Source organism: Ptychodera flava, chromosome 12, assembly GCF_041260155.1.
Source record: "Ptychodera flava strain L36383 chromosome 12, AS_Pfla_20210202, whole genome shotgun sequence".
Classification (NCBI taxonomy): domain Eukaryota; kingdom Metazoa; phylum Hemichordata; class Enteropneusta; family Ptychoderidae; genus Ptychodera; species Ptychodera flava.
The window spans coordinates 21,999,537-22,013,928 of NC_091939.1; the positions used below are offsets into that span (position 1 = coordinate 21,999,537).

General features: G+C 38.8%; 1 protein-coding gene across 3 annotated transcripts in view; it reads left to right on the forward strand.

Moving 5' to 3' along the window:
- Positions 1 to 14,392, forward strand: part of LOC139145395 (tetratricopeptide repeat protein 28-like) — a 90,742-nt gene that overhangs the window by 52,377 nt on the left and 23,973 nt on the right. Inside the window, exon 1 of one of the 3 annotated variants that reach the window (XM_070716536.1) lies at positions 9,790 to 9,937. The exons of the other annotated variants lie outside the window; for them this stretch is intronic. Within the exon in view, the coding sequence (XP_070572637.1) occupies positions 9,911 to 9,937 (27 nt within the window). The 5' untranslated portion in view covers positions 9,790 to 9,910. Of the gene's footprint in view, positions 1 to 9,789; positions 9,938 to 14,392 lie in introns of those variants that run through there. 3 annotated transcript variants of the gene reach the window in all.

A 14,392-nucleotide genomic window follows, 5' to 3' on the forward strand; every position in this document is an offset into this window, starting at 1 on the left:
CTGTTATATTGATCGGTTACAATTTAGAGTGCTTGGATTTAGAAACAGCTCTCTCTTGAAACAAAGAAGCCCAGTATTGATCTGCGTTGATTACTCAAAAGCCAGGAATCGGGACCAGGGAGTCAAACAAACAACCAGAATGGTGCACTTTCACAAAGCACGTCAATTTCCAGAGTAATGAAAGAAACAAATTTCTCGGTTATTAACTTCAAGGTTGGTGTCGATAAATGCTATATCAGTTTTTCAGTGACCTATCTCTGGCAGTGGAATACGTGAAGATTTCCCCGTCGTCTCCAACACAGGTGTCTGACCCTCTTGATTTTTTTGTTGTCACATTTCACATACCGAGGGTCTCAGCCCCCCTATTCTTAATCAAATCTGCGTGATATCTTAAGATCTGTACACCTATTCTTTGCATTGAGAGTCAAGTGTTGGCTGGTGGGGATGTTTATGGATACCATTCTGAACTCATCTCCGGTGAAAAGAAATCTGGATAAGAGGCTTTTAGTAAAGGAATTCTCCTTTTGGTCCAGTTAAGTGATGGCTTTTAATTTTTTGTGTGATTTTATTTAATCCAAGGATTTTTATCCATACAACAGAAAAGTTACACAACAAATGGGGATAATTAGTGAGGATCGGCTTGTTAGAGACCTTTTACCTAGTTTCTGCTAAGAGCTAGGTCAATTATGGTACTTTGGTCGGACATCTTTTCAGTATGCTATTGTCTCCTGGTATAAAGGGGTTCTTTTATGACGAGCGGTGACCATCCAGAGAGTTATTGAAAATTTGATGTGAAGAACAAGGGAACTGTCACATCACACACTGGCTTGTAGTGAATAAGACCTCTTGATAACAGAGGAGAGTACAAAAAAGTTTGAGAGAACGGTGTGCAAAGTCGAGTCCCTGGGTCGGATTATTGCTATGATTTCCTATTCTTATATAAAAAGCCTTCTTGCTCAGTACAGTTGTACTCTCATGTGAACGTTTGTGCCGCTTATTCCTCTCTGATTTGCATAACACTGAAAATAAGTCCATTCCGCATTAGTGTAGAATTTACACATTCATTTTGTCTGTCGGCAAACCCCAAAGGATCTCCTAGATTATAGCCATCACCTTGTTGTATTTGTTGACATCATTTCAAAACACTATTTGTGCTCACTAGTGAAATTTATGCACTAGACAGCCCCCACGAAAACTTTCTCGGACACAAAATTTCATAGTCACATTCTTGGTGATTGTCAAACTGGAATTTGAAATCAACGCTAAACATGAAAAGTCTCAGTTGATGCTAATGCATGGGCCTTTTGTCTTTCTAACTATTGTCAATTTTCATTATCCTAATTAAATTAAACCATTGTACTCACTTCACCCTAGCAAGAAGACCTGTAAATGTTATTAGACGCGTGCATTGTTAGTGTTTAAAAAAGAAAATATCAACTCAACTCTGAGCCTAGCATTTCTCAGTGACACAGCTAACCACTGTCTGGCAGAGACCCTGTGATTCGCGTTCTCCCCTGTTGGAACACGCGCGCCCTTCAGAGACGCGACGCGAATCCCAGGGTCTGGACGTTCTTGCAAGCGACCGGTCGGATTTCTGCCTGATCCGGGTACTTTATAGAACTCCACACATCCGTTAATCAAAACAAAAATGACAAGTAGCATAGCCAAATAAAATGAAAAATGAAAAATAAAAACATACCACGTATATAGGTCTACCGGCTACTAGTATATATTCTCTCCGCCCAGTTAGATAGGTGTTTCTTTTGAGGTCACTACCCTTATGAATATTCATACCCTTGCAAAAACTGACAGTCGCTGTGTCTGGCAGCGCGTGCTCATAGCTGCACAGTGTAGTCTTCGAATGCAGGCCCATCGTGGGCGCGCACAAAACAAGGCACAGCGACTGTGGAGAGTCTAAGCTAACCACTGTGCTGTCAAAGCCAAATGGATCTACTTCAGAATAAAAATGCCACACACTGTGACTACTGCAGTGTTCTGTACGATGGATGCTGACGAAATAATGTTCCTCTAGTGGTACAAACAAATACAAGGATCCATGCGTGCATGGGAATACATGTATTTCTGAGTGAGTTCCTGCTCATGGCTTTGTGTGTACCATGGTTGTTTGTTTGCTCATTCAAATTCTAGCTCTCACCTATACACATGCTATCAACGCAAGCAGAATGTTACAAAGTGCCTGTAGTTATGCAAGACTGAAAAGAAATGTCCAGAAATTCCTATAAAAATTGTCTCAAAAGAGTTGAAATACGCAATAAATAGAATGACGCATTTCGGTTTCCTTGGCTGGCTTGGTCATGCAAGGAGCATTATATTTCAGCTATAACACCTGCAAAAATTAAGTTCCACAATTATTGATGATGTATTACAATTTATACAAAGAAGTTAGGTATGTACTCTTGCGCAGGGTATACTGTTGGTTCATCTAAATTTACTGACAGACAGCTGAGGCCATATACTGGTCTAGAAATATTAGTGCAACTGTAGTTTTCAAGATGAGACACAAACTTATGGTGACTGTGTAGACGTAGTATATTCCAGATTCATGTCAGTTTCATACCAAACAAGTAGAAACAAGATGGTCAAGCTTTCTGTCGTTTCCTCTTCACTGACCACAATGAACAACCAGCATAGCGTAAGTTTTTTTTTAAGGAACCTAGGTAATTGGCATGTGCTCTGTCTCTGCAGTAGAGTCAGTCTTTTGGTACTGTTATCTTTAGTGCCATCAGCCCTGAAGGCATTTTTGTCATCACTCCATTGAGACCTGTCTGTGATGAATAGAGAGAAAATTTCAGTTCAGAAAGACATGGTTCTTGTCTCAGGCGGCCTAGCCACTGGCTGTTCCTGGGAAATAGCACAAAGAACCCTTGAACTTTCCGTGACAAAGATGACCACGTTGTTGTCCGGATTCACAGCAGTGTGTGCCTTCTCACAAGGGATATTCAGGCTAGTCATCCCGACATACCGGTAATTTGGTCTAGCCCTCATACTTCAAGTAATAGGGTTTAAACAAGGTATAGAGAGAAAGGGTGATCTGTCAGTATGGGCAAGCTGCTGCTGTTGTTGGTGATTTTTATGTCAATTCCTCTCTTTGCTGAACTGTGAACTGCATTGAATATTAGGTGTAATTAACCAGAGTGTATGTCAACTCATCACACAGACTTGCCGAGTTGGAATGCCATACTAGGAAAGTACAGACAGGAGTAAATACTGGTTGTATTGAAAAATTATCACTGAATTTCGCCCATTCCGGTAGGTCATAGTTCTGGCTCCTGCAAAACGGCTGTTCAGGCCATAGATACATAAGTGAATGGAAAGTACAGACATTGTCTTCCTGACAGAGATAGGGATCCGGGTACAGTGTGTCCTCAGGCAGTTTTTCGGAAATGTGGCACCCCGGCTGATGAATCAGCAAATTTTCAGAGTACGTGTTGTGCGTCGGCAAGTCAGAATATTGTGTATCTCAAACACAGAGGACATTGAAAATTGGTCCTGGTATTGTTATGCAGATACCTTCATGACAGGACTATCAGTCTTGGCAGAACTCTTGCTGCTCCACTAAGTCCAAATTTTGCTGAGTCAGCATATTTATTCAGTGCAAATATGACTGGGATTAGCCCGGAGGGATGACGATCGAAGTCTGTATTTCTATACCCTGATCTGTGATGGCTACAGATTCAGACTGGTCTGTTTCCATTCCAAGTTCATGTTCTGTATGTTAGATTTGACACCTTGGTTGAAGAGGCAATATCTGTAACTTTTACTGATATATTTATAATTGTTTTGTTCTAGAACACAAATACGTCTTCTCTGGAAAGTTTATTGATGTACCAAGTGCAAGTCTCACCAGTACTATGCATTGTGTACAAAATGCTTTGTTATAGTCCATAATTCTAATTTCTAGTCTCAGGTCTGGACAAAAATTCAGTTGTCAACAGTTACCATAGGAGACTGTTTAGATACAGGATTTGTTGGCAAGTAGAATCTAGGTGGTATCATGGCATGATTTTCGGAGTAGAACAAGAAAAGGCATGTCATGAAAAAAACAAAAAATGATTGAGAATACATGAAAAGTATGAGACTGCATTGTAATTAAAAAATGAAATGTTGAACAGTGAGACTTTGGAACCTTAGTATGTCCGTGGTACAGTATGTTTGCATTTTGTTTTCAAATAGTAATAGTCACCTGTTTTATTGTTGCCAGTGAGTATAGAATGGTTCCGTTGTACATGTGAAATACAAAATGTCGGATGGTTGCTTGTTTTAAAGGGTCTTGCAGTGCTTGATCAAATGTGAAATTAATTTCATGTAGTGATGTGCAAGATGAAATAGCAATTTCCCAGGCGGCACATCACAGCAGAACTTCTGCCCCAAATACTCAGTAAATCATCGGCAGCGGCAGGCTTTGAAGTGGTACACCATATGGTTGCCCAGTTGTAAGGTTTCTGATGAAATTACAAATCAGCCCACGCCATGATGTGCAACATGCCTGGTGTGGCACAGTGTAGATGTCTGACCAAGTGTAAAAACAGTGAAATGAAACTAGGAAATTAACATTATGTAGTCATTATATATGTTTATGTGGTATACCTGTGTCCAGAGTGACTCATTTACACGGAATGTGTTGAGCCAGACTTATTGTTCCCTGGTATCAGTCCCATAAAATAATGAGGAGAGAGATCCCTCTGGAAATTCTCACTTTGGGGATAGATTATTCGTTACAAACTACCTCCCCCCCCCCCCCCCCCCCCCACCAAAATTCCAAAAAGGGAATTGTATCAGAGACAGACTGCTTCATTATGATGAGTTCACTGGGTTTTTTAAGAAATTTCATAACAAAGTTACTATGGTTGTTGCAAAATTTTACAGTTCATCATGTTTTTGTAAAAATTTGTACAGGTACCAGAACTGAAAATGACCATCATATCCAGGTATAACGTACATTTGGTTTTGTATTACCTTTAATACCTTTAATATATTTGTACTATGCCAGAATAAGCATTCAATATATTGAGGATTAATATCAATATGGAGAATAAATATTTAGAAATTATAATCAGACATGACAAAAACAATGCAAGTTGAACTTTAAAATTGAAATACTACCACTCTTTCAGTTCTCATATTTCAAGAAGTTAAATATTAAATTTGAAAGTGAATGCATCGTTCATGCAATGTTGGGAATTAATTTTTTCTGTACAAAGGGCTGAACAATGATCTAATAAAATGAAACCCTCAAATTAGGTTTACAGAACAAACTAAAGTAATTGGATTGTGGATATCATATGTCTTATATTCAGAATGTCAGTTGTCCATAGCGTGTAGTGATCATTGGCCTTCATTCGATGAATGTCACAGTAATTGAGGCTAACTGTGTTAGCCCCATGACTGGCTCATCCTGACACACTTTGCAATCTCTATACTTTATTGGTCATCTTCAAAATGTTTGTCAGGTTTAGGAAAGCCTGGCCGTATCATCTTGTGTTCACCTACTGCAAGCACACAAACAACCTACATGTAAACCTCATTATTGGACCACCCCATTTCTGTACATACAGATCCAAGATATCCATTGAAACTAGGCTGCAACGAAAGCACAGCTTTTAGTACTGGCATGGACACAGCACTTTGATTCCTACAAAGCATAGTTGAGATTCAGAACTACAAATATGGCCCTGGGTGTCACATAAGTCCAGCAAGGTTACATCCAGTGTTTATATGGCAAACAGTGTTACCACCCTATCATGCATGGTAGCAAAAATATGATATTTACCAGACCTGTCAAGATTGTCAAAACAGTAAATGGCAATCATTCTGACCAGATTACTTGTTGTGAATTGACTCATAATTCGATTATGTACAATTTACAAGCACACTATGGCCATTACTGATACAAAATTTAAGGTTAAAGATGGTCATGTTTGTCTCATGTTGACAAACCACAGATAGCATGTAAATAACTGTGTATGTCAATGTATGTACATGCAGATTCTGAAGTTCAAGATCCTGATAACAGATCACGTCTCAACAACAAGAGCAAGTGGAACACTAATAAATTGTTAAACGACCTTTATGAAATATTTAGCTGTCAAGTGCTCAGCTGAAATGAATCATTGAAACATATGCATTAATCTGCAAAGATGAACTTGACCTTAGATTGCCAATGTCAATACTGAATCTTTAATTAAATATTTAGATGTTGAACTGCTTGTGTCCTGAGGTGATAGATGCAGATGAAATATGCATGACAAGCTATTTTTATATTGTCAAGCAAATTACAGCCTTTTTACAGATAAAATCTGTAAGATGACTGACTTAGTTCTGATATTTACATTTCTTGTCATCAAGAACCAGTTTACTCATGCCTCCCTATTTCCTAATGAAGATTATTTATAAGCTTGGTAGGTTTATATACTGTTATTGTTAATTGAGAGAAATATCTGATTTTAATAGTCAGACCAAAAACCACCTGTTTGATTGTCAAATTATAGTTTCTGATAGTTTTAATGGAACTCTTTATCGTAAAACTAAACTTACAAGATTTTTCATGGCTTCTGGAGTGTTATTTGTTTGTTAACCTGTACCAGCTGACTGTTGTCAGGTGTGTTTGACACATTCAGCAACGTGTACAAGTGGATGCTAACTAACTACAACATGCTGTTGAGTATGTTTGAAGAGCGCCCTCTATCGATTTTCCCCATCACATTTTACAGAATTGCAGCTGTTTATATAGGCTGCTGTACTGTAATATCAGGATCAGAGCTCATGAACATAAAACTTAGTGAAAATATCATTGATACGGAAGATGTTGCAAAATTTCACACTTTTATTGCAAAGATTGACATTCAACATAATTCAACACTGAACAAATTAAATCAGTTGCCATTTTGTAAAGATCCTGAAGTTAGTTGCTTGTAATATTCTGGAAGTATTCAAGGATATTTAGTAATTTGAACATAAATAAATACACCAATGGATTATAACAGAATGTGCATTTTTTTACATTGTGCTTGATATCATCACCTATAAATAGAGAAACTGAAATTATTTTCACAGAGAGTGAAATTCCATATTTCTAGACATATGCTGTTAATATGTTCCTATTCTGTCACATGCTGTGGAACTTGACAAACAAGGGCATTAGTCAATCAGGCTAAGCAGTGGTTTTGTGTTCATGAACCCGCATTTCAAAGTTTTATTTGCTGTATGCCAACTGAAGCCAAATTATCAATCACAACACCGTATTTGAACTACTGCCGGCATGTTTGAAATATTCACTACCATGTAATCAAGCCCCAGTACAAATACCACAATATAAACACTCCAACTCGGAGATTGATATAACATGTTGGAACCGATCGCGATAGTCTTTGCAAAGCTCTCTACTAGGATTTTTGTACAGATTGTATCAATGTGACTTTTCAGTGGAAAACTCTTGATGTTTGACAGCAAAGGGATTCTTAAAAGAAAAGATGATGAGATCTGAAGGTTTGGACAAGATGCCAAAAATTGATAAGAACAGTATAAGTCTTTTGTTTCAAAGAAATAGGCAAGGTTATCTTTAGTCTTAAAATTTTCACAAGTGTTCATTCTGCTGTCATCAAACATTTAGACTTCAGATTATATTCAAGTGAACTTGTGTTCGCAGTTCATGTTACCCATAGTAATTTTTGTCCAATGATTATTTCATCCCTGTGGTGAGGCATGGTACATTACCCAGTAGCGAATACCTTTCAAACATATCATGGTCTCGGGTTTTTCTTTTGATGAAGTGTAATCTTCACAGATCTGTTCTCATCATCGGGATTCTGCACAAAAAAAGCCAGAAGGGATGACTGTGTGTGGTGTCTTCTTTCAGTGCGGCGGAGGTTATCATATTGATAGATATACTGTTAAGAAAACTGAGAAAAAAATTAATTGCTCTGAGCTATTTATTTCCCATCATCAAGCCTGCCATGACAAATTGATTTGTTCAAAAAGCTGTTACGCAGAAAATATTCCACTTTCATTGATTTTTCTGCAATACCATCTCTCGCTATTCTTTCCTACCTGAAAGACCCTGGGGCAATACATCATGCCTGTTATTGCGCAGCACTCGGGATTGTACCATTTCGGGAAAAGGGGGATTGTAAGCTTACAGGTTTATATGGAATATTGCACGGTTGTCAGTCCCTGAATTTTGACTTGCATTTTAGCACTCTCTGGTCCCAAACATCTATTTAAAATGTGCAACCAAAAAAAGGGGAAATATGGACAGAAACTGCATCAAGATACAGTACTGGTACAGTTGACAAAGCCAATGGTATACTCTGTGCATTGTTGTTGGACCTTCACAAATGCATTGACCAAGAGGTGAAAAGGTGAAGACTCCAGCGGTGGAAATAAAAATCATGTCATGCGTGTTCAAAAAGGGCTGTCAAATTTGAAGAGGGGCTGTTACCCCTGTGGTAATTAATTCTTAATTGATAAATTTACGAAATCATCTCCGCTTTACAAGCTGTAATATACAGTTGAGTAAAATGAAATTGCCCTGCTACCAATGGCAGGGACTGAAGTCTGTGAATTATCGACTGGCTTTCTATTGGATGCAGATTTTGTACAGCGGATAAGCAAGGGTACAACATATTATCAGGTTATTAGCAGTGTCTTGGACAGAGTCCAATGCACAGGTAATATGCACTCACCACAATCTGTCAGCTTGAGATCCCCGCTTGAGATAATGGTATGTTCTGGCCAGAGGGGACGGAGGGAGAGACAGCAAGCAGGTAGCGGCAAGGCAAAGCCGGCCAAACTTTCTCTCTGTTGTTTCTTTTGATTGGCGATATCCCGACCCCTACGTGTATCTGTAACCAATAGTCTCTTTGATTAGTGCTTGGCTGTGAAAGCTGTAAGGGACTGTCAGGCCCGACAAAAGACAGTGCCGTGATACATGTGTACATTGAGGTGAATAGCTGAATAATAATCGGACCGTGCTATACTATGTGAAGCCATTAGCTGAAGCAGCACCGAATTGGAACGTGTGCACTGTGTCCGATAGATGCCCCTTTTTTTCTTAAATGGAAAGAACACTTGCCAGTATTTTCTGATTGAGTCAGCCCATGGATCCGCTTTGATACAGAACAAAATTTCCAGTGAATGTTAAGAAGAACGGATCACTGACGGATATATTCAGCATAGAGTTTGTCAAGGAACCGCACGTACTGGGAGATACTTCAGTCTTGTAACGATCATTGTGCTTCTTGCATAAGGAGATCAAAAGGTGTGCTTGACTGTACAGCTGATGTTTTTATGGCTCCAGGTGTGTGACTTCTGAAGATTTTGTGATGTATTGGACCGACTGCTAGTACTCTCATCTAATTTTATCTCATGCTGTGATCTATGTGCACTCCACAGTTGACTTGTGTTGACGTACTTTCTTCCAATTTGACGACATCAGTTACAGGGTCTTTAAGATCTTCCAATGGAGTAATTATCACCGTCTTTCTTTCTGTTCATTTGTTTATTGTCATCTACGTCATCACACCGAGTTGCCAAATTTTGAATGCTCGGAGTAAAATCAACAATGCTGTAGGCACTTAGCTTGGACATTACCTTCCCCTGACTTTCTTGCGACAATAATGAATCTGAAGTGGACGGTGGAACATAGTGACCCGTCCTTGATTGGAGGTGTTCATCATTATGCAATCAGTCGCTCCGAGGCATTGATTTGAACAGGCCCGAGTCAGTGCCTTGTGTCGTGTTAAGTGTTGTGTGCGTGATGTGACAATATTCCTGACAAATCACGGATAAGTGGTACATTTTGGAAGAAGTGCCTCCTCCTTTGCTTGCAGTCTTTGGCAAGGATGTGATCACACATAAGATTTTTCTATCATCACAGTCCCTGTGAACCAGTATGATGAAATGGCAACCGAGAAAAAAGGTAAACAGTCATGTTTTATTTCCCTAATAATAAATAAAATGAAGTGTTTGTCATGTCAAATAAGACATTCGGAAAATCCCAATATTTTACAGGAATTTCGTTGTTCTCACACTTTGCCCGTAATCTGCTCAATTCATTATCATCAAGATTACAAACATGCGAGCCTTTTTCAGCAGCGCAGAAAATATGGCTGCCACTACCCGCGTTCATGAAAAATTAACGCATATCTTTAGGCTGTTCGGTTCAGACCAAGAAATAGCACCAGTGTTGAATTTCAGGGCCGCTGGTCACAGAGGCAGATGTAACGTCAGTAGTTAAATGCACAAGGATATAATTCACAGGCATTTCAGAGGCCGAATGAGTAATGTAGCGGTACAGTAGGACAAGTATTGTTGTTGTTTGACCTCTGTGACAGAGCTATTTCAAAAAATTATGTCATAAAACTGGAGACTTTGTGTTGGTACATGGTTCGTGTTCAGTGTTGTGGAATCAGTAAGTCAACACATATTTTTCCGGCTTTTTATTTGCATACCTTGATATTTATCATGGATGTACTTCATCCAGCTCAGGTGGTAAAAACTATGATTGTTTTGTGTTCAGAATATCAGTCGCTTTATTGTTTTTGATCTCTTCTGATGCTAATTGCCCCCTGTACTTTACCTCTCGGATGCTGTGAGCATGGGAAAAAGATGAGCCATAATCAATTATACTGATTAAAGCTGATTTGTGTTACATGCTCTGTGTGGGAAAAATAATCATCAAGTGAATGGAGAAAATTATGAGCCATCAAGGAGCGAGACAATAGTTCAGTGTCCTCGCTCCTGTGTCCAGGATTTTTGACATTATTGAAATTCTCCTGGGAAAAGGAATATGTATTTAGAGTAAAGTCATCAATTTTGTTATGTGGAGGAAGAAAATGAATTGCTAATGTTGGTTGAAATGTACACTGATCATGTGTATTTCAAGTTCTGAAACTGACACAGGTTCCAACAGCCATTTGGGACATTTAGACCTTTGGCAGCATCTTTCATATTCAGTTAACCTTCCAAATACAATTGATTTCTTATCCATTGTGTTGTGGCAACAAGACTTATAGTTTTCAAATTGGCAACCAACCACTGGTTGGTTGTCCTGTAAGGTCTGACAAAATGACTTGTAGCATGTTTTTTTTTAACATCAGTCACCAGAAAAGTATGCAGCAGTTGTTGTTTTTTTTGTCAGAATGTGCATTGTTCACTGTTTCATTCATGGAAAACGTGGAGTTACCGGCAACAATTCCAACTATCTTGCCTGTTTATGTTTGAACTTTGTCTGCTTTTGTTTGCAAGGAACAAGTGAAGTGTCCCGTTGCTTTTTCTCTTTGCCCGTGATGCATGTAACTGTGTGTGCTCTTACAATTTCTCATTGAACCTTTCAGATGAGAAATTCCTTTTAGCTCCAACATTTGAACAGCTTATCACCCTCTTTTCCCCTCCCCCACCCACTGTCCTCCCCAGAGAAAGATGTTTGTTTATCGTTTGTGGCTTTGTTGTTATTTATTTACTCTGCGCACGGGTACTATAAAAGCTAGCTGTAACAAGAAATGAAGAATTCTTTTTCAAAGTCTTGGTCATTTTTTGCAAAGAAATGCTCTTTTGTCTTTTTAAGTTTTTCTCTGATTTAACTCTGTCTTGTCTATTTGAGTTGGTACACTGACTGGCTTGTTAAGCTCTATTTAGGTGTCGCTCTTGAAGAATTCTAGAGATTTTTCTGTTTTGTCTGTAAAATGCAGTTTCTTGTCCTTCTTTTCATAATGCAGTCCAAAAGCCTAGAGTGTTCGAGCTGTCGAAACAGCCATGTATATGTTCAATTCCCCTATGTTATTGTTGGTGGCTGAATGTTAAATGGGGGACTAGCATTCACTTGTCAACAATAACTTTGCATTCTGTACATAATAACATAGTGCATTGTTTTGGTGAGGCTAATACTGAGTATTTCAATATACTTCCAGGGATGTGAGAAAAATGTAGTCAAAATATCATCAAAAATTGCAAGCATTGTTCCTTTGCATAATATAGGCAAAAGGATTGAAAAGTGTTTCGGTCAAAAAGAATGTTAATGTTCTCCTGCGTCACAAGAAGCCATGGTCCCTGCCCTCTGACGTCAGTTGTAATGCTCCCTGTGGCAGGGGAATCTGTCTTTTTTATGTGTGCTCAGTTCACAAGGTGAATCACCATGGCTGTAAATCTTCCTATTTTAGACACTGGCGTGTAATGCATACCTGTGTCAGCCTCTTACCTGTTTGAGAATGGAACAAAAAAAGAACAATTGGGAAAAAATACTCTAAAAGACATAATTTGATTGACTGAACTGTCTCAATGTCGAGTTCATCTTCAATTCGTCTAATTACATTTTCTTGCGCGTGGTTACCTAGTCTGTGTTGTTCTAAGGAATAGTTTGACTGTTAAAGAGCTCTTGTCTGCGAGACTGGTGGATTTTCAATAATAGGAATGTAGGTTAAGGGGTTAGAGGTGAGAGAATCCTTTGATTTGTGGGTTGGACAATTTGTAGACAGGTTGAAGACGTGTCAAAGTCTGAGAAAGCTGTTCATATTATCTTCTTATGCAAGGACCTCATGTAATCTGTGTTCTTGCTGGTTTCTCATATTTTCTGTTGCTGTATTGGCTGTACCAACAGAAATTCTGGCTTGATCAGATGAAAACTTTTTATCACAATATTAACATTATTCTGAAATTTCTGGTAGATTGTTTGTCAGTATCTATACAGTTCTCATGTGTGGATGTAATACCAGTGATTCACCTAATTTGTGTGATGGATTGTAACTTTGATAAATGAAAGTAGCCTTATGCTTAATATCTGGTAAAGAGGACAAAATCATAAAAAATTGAAGTTCTTTTCAAAATATATTTAGCAATGATGGTGAATTAGGCCATTTTTATATTGTGCAAAATGATTTTAAGCCACTTTTTGAATACTTCATGTCAAGGAAAAATAGTGTGTGTACTTTTTTATTACACACAGCATCATGCTATGAATTGTAGATTTTCTCTGCCTCTGCATTCCATCGTAACCTCATAACATTGCTATATAAATGTACATATTCACACATTGGTGTCAGTGGGCTTTGCTTGACTACGCGTACCTGTAAACTTCTTGTGTTTTATTAAAAAGGCACAGAACACAGGTAGGTGCTACCTGTCTCAGCAGTGAATGATAAACAATTCTTTGTGTGGTTCAATAAAATCATTCGGTTGCTTTGTACATTGTCCAACTACAGCCAAGAGTTGAAGCACACTGATTGTCAGTCGTTGTCTCCGAGGGCTTTCATTCTGGCCGCACAGAACAGATAGTACAGAGTTGAAAATTGAAAAGGGGCTTTGAGATGAGTCCCGACTGCATTGTCAGATCTCATAAAACAGTTCCAGTCTCTCCCTAATTGATGCTTTGAACAAAGACTAGTGGATTGTTTGGGATTGCACACCAGTACACCTGAACTCAGGTATTGCATAGTGCTATTACACTAGCCTGGTGCCAGCCAGTGACATTTTTGTTGTGCAGCTGTCTGTGGAAATGAAGCCAAATTGAAGTCAAGTGTGGCTTGTAAACGTCCCTTACATATAGTTCCCTTTGAAGCCGTCATTTCTTTCTCAGTAGCAGACATCCAGCCCAAGAATCAACTGCACCTTGTATTATGATACCAAAGAGCACTTAGTAAACCCCTTCACACCTACTTCCATGAACCCAGGTCCAACCTCGCCACCATAATCGATCAGGTTAAACCAAAACTTAGTTTCAAGGGGGTAAAGGCCATTCGTATTTATCAGATTATATCCTTTCTTCCCCCAAACAGTTTCAGTAAATGACTGCAATAATCTCATAATTTCTGACATAGCGCAAATCTGTTGACAGGGATTAAAAAGATCTGCCTTTTAGAGATAATGGAAAAAGTTTAATGTGTTTATGTGAAACTGAGGTTCCTGCCGTACAAGGCGTGTTAGCTAATTAGCAGTGATTTAATGGACAGGCATGAGTAAAATGCCGGGTTTTGCGTGACAAACATAATAACAGGCAGATTAGTATGTGCAATTAGTGTTGAATGGCCCCCAAGTTGCATGCATTTCATTCAGTCGATGATGTGTCTGTACAAAGCCTAGACGTCAGGGGTGCATATTTGAAATTTGTAACGTAAACATGCATAGACGCACACAGAGTTCTGCTTGTAATTTCAGCCATATTGCATTGCCAATAATTCACCCAATTCTGGTTCACATTCTTTGAATTAACCCCATAATAGCATCAAGGCATGCAATATGAGCTCCATTAGGTCGAAAGCAGGGAAGTGTGCCGTATGGAACCCAAGATCAGGCTGTGCTTTAATGCTCGAATGCCAATGTTGAAGGTTGACCAGACTTTGCCGAAAACCGTACATATTTCACCAGAACTTTTCCACAAGGT